Source organism: Ciconia boyciana, chromosome 9 (assembly GCF_034638445.1).
Source record: "Ciconia boyciana chromosome 9, ASM3463844v1, whole genome shotgun sequence".
NCBI classification, from domain to species: domain Eukaryota; kingdom Metazoa; phylum Chordata; class Aves; order Ciconiiformes; family Ciconiidae; genus Ciconia; species Ciconia boyciana.
The window spans coordinates 2530798-2548352 of record NC_132942.1 but is presented as its reverse complement, the minus strand read 5'-3'; the positions used below and the strand labels follow the sequence as shown (position 1 = coordinate 2548352).

The window sequence follows — 17555 nt, the reverse complement described above, 5'->3', positions numbered from 1 at the left end:
ATACAAATCCATCACCAACAAATGTCTTAACGGGGGGAAAAGGCAAGGCAATTATACAGAGCAGTCCTAGTGCCCCTTCCCCACCAAGGGGTCTGATCCCAGTAGTAAGCTGATTTGGAAAATGAGATGACACAGACATCATTTAAGAGACAAAACGTTTTAAAAAGATCATTTTAAAAAAGGAACCACCTTCGCAGTAAAGAGCGGAGAGGTGTGTGAGCGGCTGTGATCACTGTCTTTAAAAGGTGTGTGCTAGCAGTTAAAGCACTGGACTTCAGGTAGTGTCCAGGAGCATGTTCTCACTCTATAACCCATGAATATTCTGTGAAAACCCTGATGCTTAAATTACTGCAGATATACTATTAACCACCAAAATTGCTAAACTGTATCACTGCAGTTAAAAGGAATATTCCACCACATAAAATTAAGCCCATCAGTCAGAGATCTCCCTTTATAGAACGACCCAAGGGCTGATCATTTGTAGGTAATAAATTTAAAGAGAGCGGGTGGGAGGAGAGCTTTACCACACTGTTAGAAGTGTTTCAAGAAGCGCATAACTCTTACTAATGAAGCATATTGTATTTGCATCCAAGTCGCAAACTCTGCACTTTAAAATTATTTTGCAGGTTACCTCTTCACTACGCCAGCCAGGACGAGGACGAGAGTAATCATTATCCGCTCGCGGAACAGCACTTATTTTACAGCCACAAAAACTACCTGTTTCCAAGCTAACCAACCCCCGAGGAGGCCCTGGGTAATTTCTAGGCCCCGGCGCAGAAGCCCGAGCGAAGCCTCTCCCCCCACCAAGTCCCCACGCCGGACAGCAAACCGGAGCAGCCACCCAGACCCCGCCGAGGGGCTTCGTGACCCCACGGCCGCCCACCTCCGGCGGCCCACCCGACTCGAGGGGGCAGGGAAAGGTCTCCTGGAGAAGGGCTGCCTTTCCTGCCTCCCCGTGTTGTGCTTGGCACCTCTCGGCGGATCCAGTTTTGTTGCGGTTAGAGCATGACAAATTTCACGAGAAACCCTACACCTCTCTTGGCAGCGGCCAAAACTTCACGTTTTCTCCCCCCTTCCTCCACGCTTCCGAGGTTGCTCCCTGGGGATCGCCAGCCGCCTGCCCGCCTCAAGCGGAATGGCGCCTTTCCCCCCTCCCCGGCCTGCAGCATCGCCGGAGGGAGCCGCGGGGGGCCGGGGCCCCACACCCGCCCCCGCCGGGGGCCGCCGCCGATCGCGACCGGGCGAAACCGACGGGAATGCGGCGACGGGCCGACCTGGGGCTGAGCCCCGCGCCGCTGCGGGCTGCCCGCGGCGGGGGGCCCGCCCCGAAGGGGGACAGCCGGGGGCGGGGGAGAGGCGGCCACCGCGGGGGAGGCAGCCGTGAGGGGAGGCAGCCGTGAGGAGGCAGCGCGGCGTCCCCGACGTGGCGGCCCCGGGGGGCTCCCGCCCAGCGCCTGCCTGAGTAGCCCGGGCACCTCAGCGCTCCTGGCGCTCCCGCGGCAGGGCGGGGGACCGACCCCGGCGCCAGCGGTAGGCGCGAGGCTGAGGAGAGCGGCGGAGCCGCGCCAAGCGGCCCCGCCGCAGCACGGGCGGCTGCCGAGCGGGAAGGGGGCTGCGGCCGGGAAGGAAGGAAGGGGGCTGCCGCCCGCCCTCCTCCGGGGCCGGGCAGGCGGCGGAGGGCGGCAGGGAACTCGGCGCAGAAGTTTGGGGCGGGGGAGGCGGGCGGCCCCGTCCCGCTTACCTGAAGACACAGTCGTCCCTGGCGTCCCTGGCCGGGGAGATCAGCCCGTGCTTCTTGTTGAAAAGCTTCTGGAACAGGGTGGGCGGCATCTTGGGGCGCCGCCGCTGGCCGCCGAAGCGCCGGGCTCCGCGCAGCGCCGTCCCCTCGCCGCGGCTAGTTCCGCCCGCCCGACTCCATTCGGTGTCACAGTCATATGACAGACATTAGTCACTCGGCGCTGCCAGAAGGGGAGGGGAAGGCGGGCCGGAGGGGGGGGGGGGAGGGAGGGCCGGGCCGGCGGGGCGGGCCCGGCCGGGCGGTGCGCGGGCCGCTGAGTGGCTGCGGCGGCGGCCCCACGTGGGGAGCGGAGCGGAGCGGGCCGCGCCGGGCCGGGCCGGGGGGAGCCGAGCCCCGCAGCCCCCGCCGGGGAAGCGGGGCCGCGGCCGTCGACGCCCGAGCGAGCGCCGGCGGGGGCTCGCTCCAGCCCCGCCCGCCTGGGCAGCTCCTGCGGCCGCAGGCAGCGGCGTGAGAGGGGGGGACGCGGCTGCTCGGCGCGGAGCTCTGGCGGGAGCGAGGTATTTCCCCGAGGGGCTGGGTGGTAACACGCCGCTGTTTTGTTTTCCTTCTTCAGAGGGACGTTAAAGACAGAAGCACCGAAAGGCAAAACGAGGTCAAGAGCTGGGCATCGAACCCCTCTCGTTGCTGTACCCGGCACTTCAGGACTTTCCGTGCAGGGGTGCAGCAGAGACGGGTGACTTCTGTTACCCCTAAACCTAGAAAATCCTGCTCCTGCCCCCTTTCTTCCCCCCATGTACCTGCCTGGGGACATGAAGCGATTGTCGCTGGGCAGTAACACAAACAGCACGGCTCAGAGGCACTCACTTCGAAGCCTACACGGAAGGTGACCACGTGTATTGCATGCAGAGGAAGCCGTCGTTACAAGTAAAACATCCATCTACAAAATAGTATTTAGGACATAATAGGCAGCAGGTGAATCCAGAACAAATATATACACAAAACAAACCGACAGATTTTAGAAAATCAAAAGGATCTGCAGATTTTTGCAAAACTCTTTATTAATGTTTAAACGAGATGGCAATGCTGCCTACAGTTAACAGTCTCCTTCAATGTCTCACTGTTCAGATACAACACTACTAGAAGTTTAATTAAGAACTGACAAGACTGACTCATCTGCTTTCCCTAGAAAATGGAATTAAACTAAAACAGTGGATGATGTAAGATTAAATTAAGATTATTTTTTAAAGGCATAATTTGGTGCATGTGTAACATATCTATATGATGATTCCTCGCAATCTGCAGGAACTTTGGTTTTCATCTAGTAGAAGTTGAAGATAACTCTAAGAGAAAATAGGAATTAATGTTTAGATGCATCTTTTTCCCCTTGTTCTGTATGGGAGATACACCTGCCTTCTGTCACGGGTTTACAGATGACTGATCTTTACATCCTTTCACCACGTGAAAACCTCCTACCTTCAAGATGGGCATGTAAATACAGTCTCAAATATAAAAAGTCCTCAGGGAACACTATGAAATAATAGAATTTTGGCCAGGATATACAACTCTGCTTTCACTAGTTTCACAATTACAGCACTGCAGATCTAGCTAATCTCAGGTGCATTACAATTGCAGCTGATAGCGTCCCTTCAAAAGTAAAAATTAACCTGTTCAAACCTCCTAAATTAACAGCAAGTGATTCTGATAGGCTTGATTGACATACCTTAATCAAGGGAGAGGAGGATGGACAGTAAGAGAAAAAGGGATAAATACAAGTTTAATCATCCATTTTCCTGTAAAAACCTCCCTGTAGGCAAATCTTCATACCTACACAAAGAATATACAAATTCCAACTTCTGTGTCCACTCAGCATGCATTGCCTTGGGCCCCAGTCCTGCCCTCTCTGTGGAACCGAAAGAGAACCATTTGCGTGTAAGGTCTTTACCCTCCAACAGCGAGTACACGTACCCCGATAGCACTCCAGTGCAGGAAGCAAACATCTTTCATCGTCTCTGAGCACTTTAAGCCAAAGTCTCCTAGAAGTAGACTTCAGATAACAAAAATAACTGAACAGTGTTAATGAAAAACCTCTTATAGATTTATGTATCGTACATTTACTAAAGACGCATCTACAATGCACAATTCCTAGTGATAAAGTATTATCATACTTCTTGCATGGTCTGACTCACTGGAAGCGATTCCATTCAAGCCATTAAGACTTCATCATGTCTAGGACATGACAGAGCAGCCCTGCTGACACTGAACAGATTTCTCTCCTGAATCACTGCACAAATAAGCTCTTCTGTACCAGCCATTAACTGGCTATGACCCATAACCTTTATCCACTACTATGGAAGAGCCAGTTTCCACTTTGAATGAAATTTTATGTAGTCATTCTTCAGTTTAAAACCAAAACATGGGAAAATGCCTTCCCTGTGAGAAAAGCAGAACAAGAGTAGATATTGTTGCGGCCTCAAAATGAATAAATTTCCTTCCCTGGGGCACAGAGCTAGCCTGGTAATTAATTACACTTTCTCCAAGAGTCAGACAAAAGATGAAAATAAGAAGCAGCGCTTCCGTAACTGAAGGGAAGGACAAGAGAGATTGTGGTTCATGATATTTCTGTCCTCCTATACAGCCTCATCACATCAAGAAAAGCAAAACTCGGCAATTTCCAGGCTGCTACAACCAATTCTGCAGTTACTTGCCATGTTTTCTTCTCTTGTACTCTCCAATTAGTTTGTCAGTCTTCATCTGTTTCTTGTACAGAAACTACAAAATGGTTTGGGGCAAAGTAAGTGCTTTTTCCTAGGATTCCTAGAATACCCTTACGATAAACACCTCTCTTATTCTGGACCATCCTTTAAGTGAACAATCATCATAATCACAACTTAATACGTACATAACTTTCAATTTTGCTTAAAGCTACATCAAGGAGCTCACCTCTGTCTCCTAGGGGCTCTAAATTCCTGCATAATTACCAGTGGCTTAGTATTTGCAAGAACAAGGATATTGATAATTAGAAGCATACCCGAGAGGACTCCAAGGAGTTATTGGCAGAACTCATTCTACTAATGCTTAAAGGAAAAATACCTTAACAGCATCATTTTTAACCTTGAGCCATATAGAATGTTTATACAATACTTGTTCATAGACTAATCTAGCACCATTTATTTGCACTTCCTTCTACCCCAGAGCAATGGGAAAAAGGTTCAGGGTCTGAGCTTTCACAGGTATCTTCAAATGTAGTCAAACTAATTAAAGTTGTGCATTTTATATGTCTTCTTGACATGCTCTTTTTGGAAACACAGAACTGTTTTCGAGGGCATGAATATTCTGGACAAGAATACTGAGAAACAAACTGAGACTTCAAGAGGTTTGGAAAGCCATACTATCATTTTAAAACATTGAAAAACCTCCTTTATGTCTACAAAAGAGTCTGAGTAAGGGGTGTCGTAGTGAGAACACTGTAGGGATCTCCAAATTACTTTAGCCTGTAGTGAATGCAACTGGAGAAAAACTGTGCTCTTGTCAGTGTTTTCTGAGGCATTCAGCACACTGCTGAAGAACAACATTTATGGATTAACAATCTACAAACCGAACTGGAAGCACTGGGAATCTAACCTATGTGCCAGGTAGTGTGAGCAGTAACCTGAAAACCCAGAATGCCAATATCCAGCTCTTGAGACAGTTCAGCTGTAAAATATATGTTTCCACCCTTGTATTCATGTAAGGCACTTATGGCCTCTGCACAAGTCTGAAGCAGCTAGAAGAAACAATGACTGAGGCGACGTTACAAAATAACTGAGATGAAATGGGAAGGACTCTGAGATAACAGTGAATGTGCCTAGAATGGTGACAGTGCTGATCATAAAGAGCTAGCTGTACCGCGGTGATGGTAGGGTGAAGGCCACTTATATTCACATTTAGAGATCAATTTACAGCAGAACACACAGAGTCCTGTACCTCCAAAGTTCTGCAGACCCAAGCATTCAGGCAGTTTAACAGTAGCGTACTACTGACTTCTGAGAGTGCATGAATGCTTTACATACCCATTTTCAGGACATGCAGTTACCTTTATAAATAGTGTTAACACTTCTTAACTCAAGTACAAGTCACATCTTTAGATGCTAATGCTACTAGAGAAATCTAGAAATCTTGGCACAGCAAGAGGCAAAAATAATTCCATTAACACAATTTGGTCTGCTGTTCTCGAGTCACATTTTTTAAAAATCTAAATGAACTGAAGAATCATCTTTATGAAGTCCTTACAGAACAATGCCCAGAATAAGATTTAGTTGCTTGTACAAAATAATTTAATATTAAATACTTGAGTAAAGTATTTACAAGCTTACTGCAAAGCTTTATACTAAATTGCAAACAATGTATATGCCAAAAAAATATGGCCATTAATTACTGGTTAGTAGTTCTGTTTCACCTCCCTGCCACAGTAGCAAGCCAGTTACTTCTTCTGTTGACTCCAGCTGAAACCCAGAAATCTCATCTGCGTTTACAGTAGATCCAGTTTTTGGTACTCGTAATAATATCTGGGGAAAAAGTGGTAAGTTAAATACTATCAGTAAAGCGGCACATTCTCAAGTGGAAGAGAAAGTTCATTGATCTGACAAGCTGTTCAGATGCTCAATAGATATCCTTGCTATCATTTGTTTGGAGGAATCTGAATCTTGTACCTCAATTGCCAGTGATAAGAAAATAGTTTTGAGTGTATGTGCATTCCTAATGGAAATGAGCATCATCTGAAAGGCTCCTTGAGCAGAGATGAAAACATCCAGCATAAACCCCCCCCACCACCACCTTTAGGCAGCCTAATTCCCGATTGCCAGGCTCCTCTAGAAAAGCCGTAGTGAAACCAGACTTTTGTTCTGACAACAGCACTTGCTGATTTCTGAGATCCACCTGCCTACCAAGTACAGTCTATGTTCTGTATTACCACAGTTCTCTTGGGGACACGACTTAACATCCTTGTCATCCTTGTTCTTTGATCTGTACAGAACCATCAGATGATTGTCATTAATTAACACATACACACACTTAAAAGCACTTCCCTGCATTCTAGATGCTATATATACACTCAATCTTGTAATGAAATAGGAGAGTATTTGGACCTGGGAAACTGCAGTTCCATTGGAAATTTGTGTATATTCAGTATTTTTGAAAGCTATTATGCTTACGCAGTATCTCTGTATTAATTAAAACAACATAAATGACAAATATAACTTGCAGAAAACTTGCAGACATTGCAGCAGTAAAGAACTACTTTAAACTTAGGAAGACATATGCCATCCAGTGGCACACTGAGAAACTTCAAGAGAGATTGGAAGGGAGGGATTTTACCTCTACGGTAGCAATGAGACAGTTTTGTACATAGTTCTCATTTTTGTTTAACAAAAATCTAGGAAGTGAAGAAAGGAGCTTCCTCTATGTTAAGGGTCTCAGGAGAAAAGAACAGAAACCTTTAGAGAAAAAGCTGGCAATTTTTAAAGAAAAACACACCCTATTACATGAACTACTTTTGGGGGAAAAATATTGGATGCTAAAGAGCTCAGTTTAACTGAGAAAGATATAAAACACACCAGTGGCTGAAAGCTGGAGTCAGACATATTCACCCTAGAAATAAGGCACAGGACAATAATTTACTAAACAAGCTGGTATCTTTTCTAGGGAGTCTCCATACCAGCAGTGAAGCTGAAAGTTGTGTTTAGGAGTAACCTGAAGAGGTGCAGATATTCCCTGAGTTACCTAGTAGCACCTTCTGGTCTTGACGATCCAGCCTATGAAACAACGGGATTGTATTAATTCCTATGCTAACGATCCTTGGAGGAGAAAACGTTGGTGTAGTTCGTTAGTGAAGTACTGTTGCACGAGAACGCTGTTCAGTCAGAAATTTGAAGTTTTCAGTGTCTTTTACTCTTTAGCCTTGTGATTTTTCCAAATATTCAGACTTAAAAAAAACCAAAAAAACCTTTAAATGCTGAAATAGCCAGTTACCATCTGCACAGTGAACCAACTCTATATTCTGTTACCTTCAGGCACTCCTTCGGGAAGGCAGAACGCTCTTGTGTTAACTGGAATTTGGTGGAGTCTGGAAGGCTTCCGGCACGGTGAAGTTCTGACAATGGAGCAGATTTCTTGTCTGCCACACGGAGGCTGAAAAGATTAATGACATTTCATTCACACAACTATTTCCCTTGAAGAAATATTCTTCTAGCTTTCTTCTAGGGAAATTAGAGATGACATACAGATTTCAAGGGATGTTATTAGAAAATATTTAAAACTACTTGTGTACACTTAATATGCTGTTGGAAAGGGTGATAGAAAGCTTCAAAGCTTAAACATTTTCTTCAGCTATTTGTAATACTGTAAGGCTTTAATATCTAGTACATTACATACTAACATGCCAAAACCGGATTTTAAAGAGTGCAATAAAATTAGAACCTGAAAAATATTCCTTTCTTCTGGACTTTGAGGAATAATTTCTTTTTCTGAGCTCACATATGCAGGAACAATTTCTTTTGAATTTACATAGGGACCTGTGGTATTCAGGAACAGGTCTTCCCCAGGTAAGGCTTTGCACACTGGTGACAAGCTAAGCTACAGCTCCGTCAAAATATAACACACACAGCAATAACTGCCCAATTAAAGAACAGACAACAATTCAAACTGGCAAACACTTGTTCGCTCATGCAAAAGGCGTTCTATTGCTTCAACAATATGATTTAGGACTCCAGTGATTCCTATCTTCAGCCTCCAACAAGACCCTGATGTTCTCTATTTGTTAACCTAGTATCCATAAACTCAAGGATGCTTGCAACAACACTAAGAATTTGGCAGATTATTTCCTGCCAGATAATCTGGAGCAAAAATAAGCAGTCTTTCTATTGTAACCATTTCCCTTTTTCTAAAAAAAAAAAAAAAAAAATTACAGTTTGCTGATTTGATTGGGAGCTATGGCATGAAAGTGACAGAGACATCACTTCTATTCCTGCAGAGAGACGTGATAATACTATACTACCTTTACTGACAAAGAAGTCAAACTGGCATTTAAATATCAAGTTTGTTTGTATCAAAGGGGTAATGCAAGTAAGGCTACTAGGTCCTGGGTTTACATGAGAAGATGTTGCAAAAATACAAAGCAGATACCGAGGGGTTTTTGTTGTTTTTTTTTTTAACTGTCCGACTGATTGAATTTAACATGTAGTTTGTTTTGCAATTTGTATTGTAGCATAAGGATAGCCAGAATTGGACTGTGCCACGAAGAACAATTTGTTTGGTTTTAATCATTTCTAAAAAAGTATCAGGATAGACACTCACATCTAGCTCTGCAGGCTGAGCATAACCAAGGTTTTTTAGGGCTTTATTTTCCTCCATGATCAGCATGGTGGAACTCATCTGCTAAACAAAAACAGAGAAGAATTCAGTATGTTTCCAATTCTTTGCTGTTTATTATTAGTCCTACAGTATTCCCCTAGTACGCAATACTATTTGTAACAACTCCATTTAGAATTACTAATAGTTCTTAGGGCTTAACTACTGAATTCCTGTCATTCACTTTTTTTTGGTCTTATGCTCTCCAAAATTAAGACAAAGAATCAGTTTCCTGCAGCACAAAACACAAACATTTCAGGTCCCCTTCACAACTAGGGGATGAAGCACTTCCTACCACTTCTCATATTTAACTGTAACTTTTGTCATGATTCAAAACTCTCACTTCAATTTTATGCCTTTGCTAATTAGCAGGGCACAATGGGAATACTTACTACCACAGCATCTGTCTGTTTGGATGGCAGTACTTCTGCTGCCAACCCCACTGATTTGGCTGAAGTGTTTCCCGGGGCATCAAGCTGACTGAATGATGATGTACCTTCTTCTGATGCATTAGAATTCTTCTTTTTTTTCTTACACTTCAGCCTTTTGGGTTTAGCAGTTTGATTGTCAGGCTAAAGGGTGAAACAATTACATTTTGTGTTATAAAGTGAATCTTATAGCATGGTAAGCACTACCAAAGAGTCCCACTGTCATACTCGAGCTCTACACAACCGATTTGGTACCACTGACATAGTCTGAAGAACAGTGAGCTTAGGGGCACCCGTGACTATTACTGCTATCCAGAGGTAGAGGCAAGCTACATCTTCACTCTCTGCCATTGTCTGCAGACATCCCTTTCAAGGGAACTGCTACACTTCTAGGTGGAGTCTTCCACCTATAGAAGGAAGGGACAAGTCATCGATGTTACGATCTGGCTGATTCATTAAGGATCTTTCACCTTTCTTTCCGGTCCTAATGGCGAAGAACAGCGCATACTGGTTTCTAGGTCTGGAGTTCTCTCTCTTGCAGCTGTAATTTTACAGACTTTTTTTCCTGTGATAAATTTCCAACAAATTAATAAACTTTGAGACAAAGACCACAGCTACTCTCCAACCCACGTCTTACAGGATGGTTTTCAAAGAGGGATCATTCCAAAGCCACCCATGTAAACACACTTCCTCCCTTCAATATAATCTTCATCTCCCTCTCCCCACCAGCAGGGCTGCTTTACTCCTCTCCCTTTCCTTGAGGAAACAAGGTTGCTTATTAATCTTACGCTCACCTGGCTATTTACGGCTAGACACACATACTGTGGGAGCAGAGAAATTGCATAATCACAGCGGTCTTTGCCAGTGGCAACTTCTGCTGCTATTACAGTCCAAATTAAGCAGGGGAAAATTATGTGGTACCTGGGCCACAGCCAGAATTGCATCAGTCACAGTTCAGAACTGTAGTTACATGAGGGACTCCTAATAGTATTTATGAAGCTGATATGAACTAAGTTCAAGCAAGGAGCATGACACAAACAGTTCTGTTCCTGGATAAGTTAAATAAGAAATGCTAATTTTCATTGAGCATCACAGGTGATTAAATGGAAAAATGCAGGGTTTGGGGTTTCTTTGTTCTTCTCCTAACACGTTAATTAGAACCAAGTCTCATTTACAGGGAAGATTTTCGATTCACACTTTCCCTTCTAGACACAATTGAGCTTAGCCTGTGCTAGGGGAACAAATGACCCAGTGGAAGCCTGGTTCTGATATTTTGCCATCATTTAAGTTTGGGTAGAATATTCTGTTGTCTCATAGCTAGTACAACTGCTTCAGGTCATATTTTACCTGCCAGAGTAGTTGAAACACTTAATGCTGAAGAAGTGTAATTGCAGTTTGATGATCTCTTTCTAGGAGAGGAGGAAAAAAAAGTGAACATTCATTCAGAATAGTCGTTAACATTCAAAAAAACCAATGTATAAGGAAGTCATAGGAAAATATAGTCTGAGTGAAATGGATAAAGCTTATTTTTAAAAATATTGTACTGAGTTACTTCATCACACTTTACAGGTATTTGATAGCTTATCATCAAGTCACACAGCTTATTCTGAAGATACTTGCAATTTAAGACCCACAGAAGACATTCACTAAAGTACTCAGCACTGAAGCATACTAGGACAGAACATAGTTAAGGAGGATGCAGGGAAAAATTAGGTGCACAAGAAAATTCAGATTGAATTGTGTAGAGATCTGTAACACTAAGATTGGTATAAATGAGGTACGAATGGAAGTGTCTGCATGTAAGCCTGGAAACAGCAGCACAAGGGTTAAAGGATACTGTTCCTAGAAAAACACTCATGTTACTCAGGTTTTTATGTCAGGACTCGAAGGTGGCACTGTGACAAGGCCAAGCGCAGAAGACACAGTGAAGACCCTGCATTGTGAGAAAACCGCAACACAGATAACTTGTCAACAGAAAACCTGGCATCCTAACAGAAGGAGGGTGGCAAGAGGGTTCCAGCGTATCGCATACACCATTCCGCTTCCTGGTAGGCAGGTATTCCAAATAAGAAAAAACTGACAATGGGCAGCAACCTGGCCCAAGATTCATGAAGGCTGAAGTCAGCAAGATTCTGAAGCAAAGGAGTGCCCCATACAAGCTGATGATTCCTAAAGAACATAAAAGATCTGCCCAAAACCTAATTTTGTCCTGGGCAAGCACAGAATGCCAGAGACTTAGCGAGGACTTGACAACAGGTGCCCCTCATACTCTGTACTGCACAGGCAATCCTGGCCAGACCACCTGGGCTCACGCAGCTTGCTGCCTGTGACCGAATGAAATCTGACAGAATAAGTGCAGTTGGATAAAAGCAATTAATTTAGGGATTTTATAAGTAAACGTCACCTTCCCCTTCCATAAAATCCTTCACTGAGTTTTCTTACACTGATTTCCCCACAGCTGCAACACCAAAACAAAAGTCTGTAAGGCAAACTCTTACCTGACTTAATGCACCAGTTTCAAAATTAGTGAGGACGCAGGTAGCTGAAACTCAAAGAAGTGTTTGCAGCATCAGAGGCTTATTCATGCTGGCCTTTCTTTCAAATATCATTCAAAAGAGAAAAACCTGAACATTTAGGTGTGTCAAAGAGTCTGCTTTGCAGATTACCTTCTAGCGTATTGGTCCTGAAAATCCACCCGTACAGGTTCTAAAAAAACATAAAAGCTAAACTTTAAAAGAAAAAAATCTAAGCAGACCAGACAATGTTTTAGTGCACAGTAAATTATAAAGCAAAATATTAGAAGCAAAGACAGACCACTAACAGGGAGCTGTTCCCAGTTATGCAGACATGCCTTAAATGAAATGATCATTACATATTTTATACAGGTTCCTTGCACTAGAATGAAATTTGTTTAGGTATATATTCTTAAGTATTGTAGAAAAGAATTACCTAATATTGCTGAAAGATTTGACATCTGTGGTATCTTATCTATGGTCACTGCTTTGCTGGAGTCCAGGAGAGTGGAGTTCTTGTATTTGCCAGAGTCCTCAGAGTAAAAACTACTTCTTTCTGGACATAAAAGATGTAAGTGCAAGCTTCTTATGCTTAAATTCATTGAGTTATTAAATTTGTGACCAAGCTGAAAGCAATCACATTTGCAAGACAGGAACTTTAAAGCAAAGCGAAAGCAGTGTCTTGGCTCAAACAGCCGCAGAAAAGTTTGGGAGGAATTTGACTCAAAGCAGATTTGTTGGTCATTCTCAATAAACAGCTCGTATCAACAGTGCATACTTTAAGTTTACAGTATGACTCAAATTACACCAGGACCTGATTCACTCTGGATTGGAGGACCAGATATACAGATCCCATGTTAAGCACAGGTTGGCTTACAGCAAAGATCTGACCTGGTGAGTCACACCAAGAGAGGCCACTAGACCTTCTATTGTAGATAGTCCCCCCCCATTTTCTACATCAAATAAAGCTCAAAAACCAGAAGTCTCACCTGAACCATTGTCTCTGAATGTTTCAGGGGATGAGAAACTGTTCAGGCTGCCACTAGCACCTGCGTTATAATCTGCAGTTGAATCTACATCCAAACACTCTAGGAGAAAGGTTGAAACACCTGTGGGAAGAGTCAGTCCTGTACCTAGAGAAAGAGGCAAAAAAGGCAGCTAGGAAAAAAAAAAAGTATCATCTTGTACAAACCATCAGGATTTCCCTAAGTTTCATTCCTGTGATGAGCTAAATATTGTCAAGTCAGTATCTTATACTGACTTATAATACAGTTAAAGAAACAAACAAACAAACGGCATCCTGAAGCCCAATTTAGACTGCCATAAGCTAAGAGAATACACCTTCCTTGCCCAAGGCTCACTAGAAATACTCAAAGAATTTAGCCTCTGATAAGGTAATTCTTAGCCAGGTTTGTTTTCAGAAGGACAAACTATTTAGGCACAAGCTTTTAAAAACGCAGGTTTGAGTAAACTGAAGAACTCGTGTCAACAACTACTTCTGTCAATGATAAAACCAAGATCATGTGGTTTTCCACAGGCTGGGCTCAAGACTGCCTCAGGTCTTGCAGGGCTCCTGCCCTGTTTGTGCTGCCTACAATCAAGTCATGTGAACCAAGCCACATGCTGGGATAAGAGGCAGAAGTCCAGCCAGTGGTCTCAAAACCTTTACTTTCTAATATCATGCAGTCAGAACCAGTACAAGAACAGTACACCAGTACTTTTATAGAAATAAAATTATGTAAAGAATTTTACATTTAGTTTTATACAGATATAAAAATATATTTACTAATAACCTGTATTGCCATTATACTCACTTGAAGTCACTTCAGCATTTTTCAAATTTTCTTTACTTTCAAAGTTGATTATCAGGGATTCCTAAAATTAAACAGCCAATACAACCTGAGAAAACTGGATGTAGACAAAAAATGCAATTAAATGTATTCCTCCATTAGTAGATGCTCAGAAACTTACTGTCTGGTACTTCACCACCTAAACTTGCTATTCACAGTGTAATTTGTACCAGGGTTTTTCATGCATCAACAACAAGTCTGCAGTCTGACTTACAGTTCCAAAATTCATAATGAATACCCAATAATTTGATCCTACAGTCTTTGCTGGATGAGACTTCCAGTGAAGGCATACTGACATCAACTGAAGGTATGCATAAGACAGCAGTGGAGTAATCAATTTCCCTGTCTTTTTTTTTTTTTTGAGGTACAATTCATGCTGCTCACTTTCAGATTCCTAGATTGCTCCTATAAATACAAACAACTCTGTTGTTTATGTAGTATATTCTATGACACTAAGCATTTGCAGGAAATGTAAATAATTTGTGGACTCTAAATAACAGCGAACATTTTAAAGAAAAATAGTTTTACACCAATCTCACTCAAGCCCTTTGCTGTAGCAGATTTCAGTTCAAACACGCCTGGTGAACTATTTTCTTGCCATTGCAGCATTAACTGTCCTGTAACACTTCTGCTCAGTCATCTCAAAATACTTTCTTCCACTTGTACTAACATGAGGAAGAGCACAACAGTGACTTGCCAAAGGTCTGTGTCTGAACTAGAAGTGAGCAATTCTCTGGAATCACACTCTAATGAGATATCTTCCACACAACACAATTGCTACAGCCTTTCCTCATTAAGGATAATTAGTATTGCTGTCTTCCCATGCTACCAATAGCTCCAACAGCTTTTATTCTGGACAAAGACACAGGAAAATGTCACCAAAATACAGCACCAAGTTCAGCCTGAAAAATGTGCGCGCACACCTCGTGGGAAATTTTACTTGATTAGAAAAAGAATTTAACATGTCACATTTCTTTGATTTAGCCTCCGTAAATTACTAGTAGATAAAAAGCAAGACAGCATTCTCACCTTCAGCGGTACAGTGCTTTCTTCTATTTTCTCTTCATTTTTTTCCAAGTCTGTTGCTGCTTTGACATTCACTTGATCGCTGCAGTTGAAGAACAGAGCTAAGCTCAATACACAGGGCTACGCTGTTCTAGAGGAAGGCGACAAAAACTACAAAATGTCTTTATAAGGTGCCAACAAATGGTCTCACAAACATCAGTTTACCAAGAATTCAGACTGCGTATCTCCAAGAGACATCCCATGCAGGCAAAACAATATAAATGATTAGCTAGTGTTAATAATGACATATTTGAATGAGCTGTAACGGACCTTTGGCTAGTTGAATGGCTCACTTCAGCGACTTCAAGATTTTCTTTAATTTTTGGTAGGGTTTTCACACTGGACCTGCCCTTCAGGCCTAGGGAAGAACAAATATTTAGTTCAGTGATTTTAGTTTTAATATTAGAATTTAGATGATTATTTCTAATAGGGCACCTTTAGCTGTTCCCCCTATTCCATGCCCATAACAATTTTTGACACTATTATCACAAACACTGTAAAGTCTGAATTTGCTTTTTTATCGGTATATCAACAAGACAAAAAAAATAGCAGCTTTCAAGAAATACTTCAGGTGGTTTAGAAACCTCGATTAAAAAAGGAAAAGCCACTTTGGAAGTGACCTTTACCTAGGTTCAAAGTAGTTTGAGTCTAAATCAGTTTTAAATGGAGTTTATTAGGAGTATCATAAGAATTTCTACATAAACTGGTCCTCACTGCATGTAATCCCAAAGGCCACAATGGCACAATTACTTAGGAACCAGCAAATTTCAGAGACATATTTTCTTCTCCTAAAACCAATTTTACAAGTTGTTTAGCTTTGTGTTTAATTTTCAGTAGCCAGGAACTACAAAACAGCCAAACTTTCTAGAGTTACACTTTTATGACAGCAAGTCAAAAGAGCATCCATCCGCACACTAAGAAACAGCTCTGAAGTCCTGCATCCTCCAGCACTGCACAGAGCCCTTTAGCTGAAACTCCCTGGGAGTTCAGGACAGGATAATGTGTGAGCAGGACTCAACCCAGGACTTATCCTTTCCCTCGTTCTTCCATGTATATGTAAGGATGAGAAGCAAACAGACCTCAAGGCTGCTAGTTGTACCCAGTCAGGTACACAAGAGTACTAAACACCTAAGAGAGCACTAGCCAGCAGAGCAGGATCAAGATAGAAACTAATGTTCATTGTACTCCAGAACAGTAATTCAAAGCTTTACCCTTAAATTATCAAGATCAGTGTGGGACCAAGACATCCCACACTGGTCTTCCCCATTTACTTTAGCAAGTTACACTATTACTGACAGCCTTTACTTGAAACCCGTATCTTCCCCTCAGACCATATTGTTTTCTTTAAGGTCTCCAATTCTTAAGTCGAGATCTGCTAAACCGTATTCAACAATGAGGCTGTTCCTTTCGAGGAACAACTTTAAGCAATTTTTTAAAGTATCCTCTCAAACGTGGGCAAGGGTTTTGTCTTCCGGGGGGTATGGGGGAGGTAAAACCCTTTTTATTACTAACAGCTAAAACAGAGGAAACGGTCCCCTTTCCAGATCAGCTGCCTGCTTTCTCCAAGCCGTAAGGGACATGGGTAACAACAAACCGCTTCCCAGCCTCACACAGGACCAGCTGGGCTGGACGCAAAGGGGGAGAAACCCAAAGCTACACGGCTGTGGGGGGACGCCGAAGCCACACAACAACATCTACCAGATGACTGTTGTGAAGAACCTTCCCCGCAGGGTGACTTAACCTGACCGGCATCCTTACCCACTCCTCAAATTGCCATGAAGACACAAGTATTGGACAAAGCACGGCACAGGAGCCTCTCCCCCCGCCCGCCCTCACCCCTGGCCCTGGCCCAGCCGCCTCCCTGCCGGTGCTATCGGCCTCCCGACACCGCCCGGCTCCCGCGGCGCCTCACCCCAGCACCGGGGGGCTACGCGAGCATGGCCGGCCGGCGGCGGGAAGAAAAGCGCTTACTGCCGGGCTCCGGCCCGCGGGGACCCGCGCTCCCGAAGAGGCGCCGCCGGCACGGCTGGGACGCGCCGGCCCGGCCGCCGGCTCTGCCCGAGGGTGCGACCGCCCCCGGCAGCGGGGACGCGCGGCGCTTCTTCCGCGGTGCCTTTCCGCCCCGGGAAGCGCTCTGCCAGCGGGACCGCTCCATGCCGGGCCGCGTCCCCGCCTGAGGAGACAGGCGGGCGCTGGGCTCGGGCTGCCCTCAGGGGGCAACAACCGCCCCCTCCCCGGGCCCAGCGTCCCCTCAGGCTGCGCCCGGCCGCCCCCACCCAGCGCCAACCGCCTCCTCCCGCCGTTGGGCCGGCGCAGAGGGCGTCCCCGCGCCCCCAGCCCGCATGCGCGGCGTGGCAGCACCCACGGCCGGCAGCAGGCGGCGCTACCGCCCTGCGGCGCCAGGCGGGCGCGGCAGCGCTGAGGCGGGCGGCGGGCAGCGGGGCCACCGGCGGCTGCGTTCCGTTCCGTTCCGTTCCGTTCCGTTCCGTTCCGTTCCGTTCGGTGCCCTTCGTGCCTGCCTGAGGGGAAAGATGTGGCTCCGCAGGCAGCCGCCGCTGGGGCGGGAAGGTGGCGGGCC

General features: G+C 44.6%; 2 protein-coding genes across 8 annotated transcripts in view; both read right to left on the bottom strand.

Annotated features, from left to right (window-relative positions):
- The window catches only part of FNIP1 (folliculin interacting protein 1), a 70585-nt gene extending 68650 nt beyond the window's left edge, over nt 1-1935 (bottom strand). For all 5 annotated transcript variants that reach the window (XR_012044082.1, XR_012044083.1, XR_012044084.1 and 2 more), the window contains exon 1: nt 1742-1935. Coding sequence is in view for 2 of the 5 variants with exons in the window: in XM_072872156.1 (XP_072728257.1) it covers nt 1742-1830 (89 nt within the window). In the remaining 3 variants the exon portion in view is untranslated. The remainder of the gene's footprint in view (nt 1-1741) is intronic.
- Nucleotides 1936-2807: 872 nt separating this feature from the next.
- MEIKIN (meiotic kinetochore factor) lies at nt 2808-17457 on the bottom strand. Of its 3 annotated transcripts, none has more exons than XM_072872160.1 (13): nt 16949-17456; nt 15248-15335; nt 14942-15020; nt 13877-13937; nt 13052-13195; nt 12499-12618; nt 12216-12255; nt 10897-10958; nt 10020-10114; nt 9514-9693; nt 9068-9145; nt 7780-7903; nt 2808-6282 (listed from the first exon to the last, which is right to left on the bottom strand). In XM_072872160.1, the coding sequence occupies exons 1-13, from the start codon at nt 17130-17132 to the stop codon at nt 6236-6238; spliced, it is 1302 nt and encodes a 433-aa protein (XP_072728261.1). In that variant the 5' UTR covers nt 17133-17456; the 3' UTR covers nt 2808-6235. The 3 variants fall into 3 exon arrangements, with proteins under 3 accessions (XP_072728261.1, XP_072728259.1, XP_072728262.1); XM_072872158.1 differs by having other exon boundaries at nt 9068-9148; nt 16949-17455; XM_072872161.1 differs by lacking the exon at nt 9068-9145 and having other exon boundaries at nt 16949-17457.
- Nucleotides 17458-17555: the final 98 nt, after the last annotated feature.

Excerpts from the sequence above, each read along its gene's own strand:
- MEIKIN (XM_072872158.1), bottom strand. The coding sequence starts at position 17,132 with ATGGAGCGGTCCCGCTGGCAGAGCGCTTCCCGGGGCGGAAAGGCACCG. Across the intron at positions 13,938-14,941 it reads AAAGCACTGTACCGCTGAAG|GAATCCCTGATAATCAACTT; the intron begins GTGAGAATGCTG and ends GTTTAATTTTAG. Across the intron at positions 9,694-10,019 it reads CATTAGGACCGGAAAGAAAG|CCTGACAATCAAACTGCTAA; the intron begins GTGAAAGATCCT and ends TTCACCCTTTAG.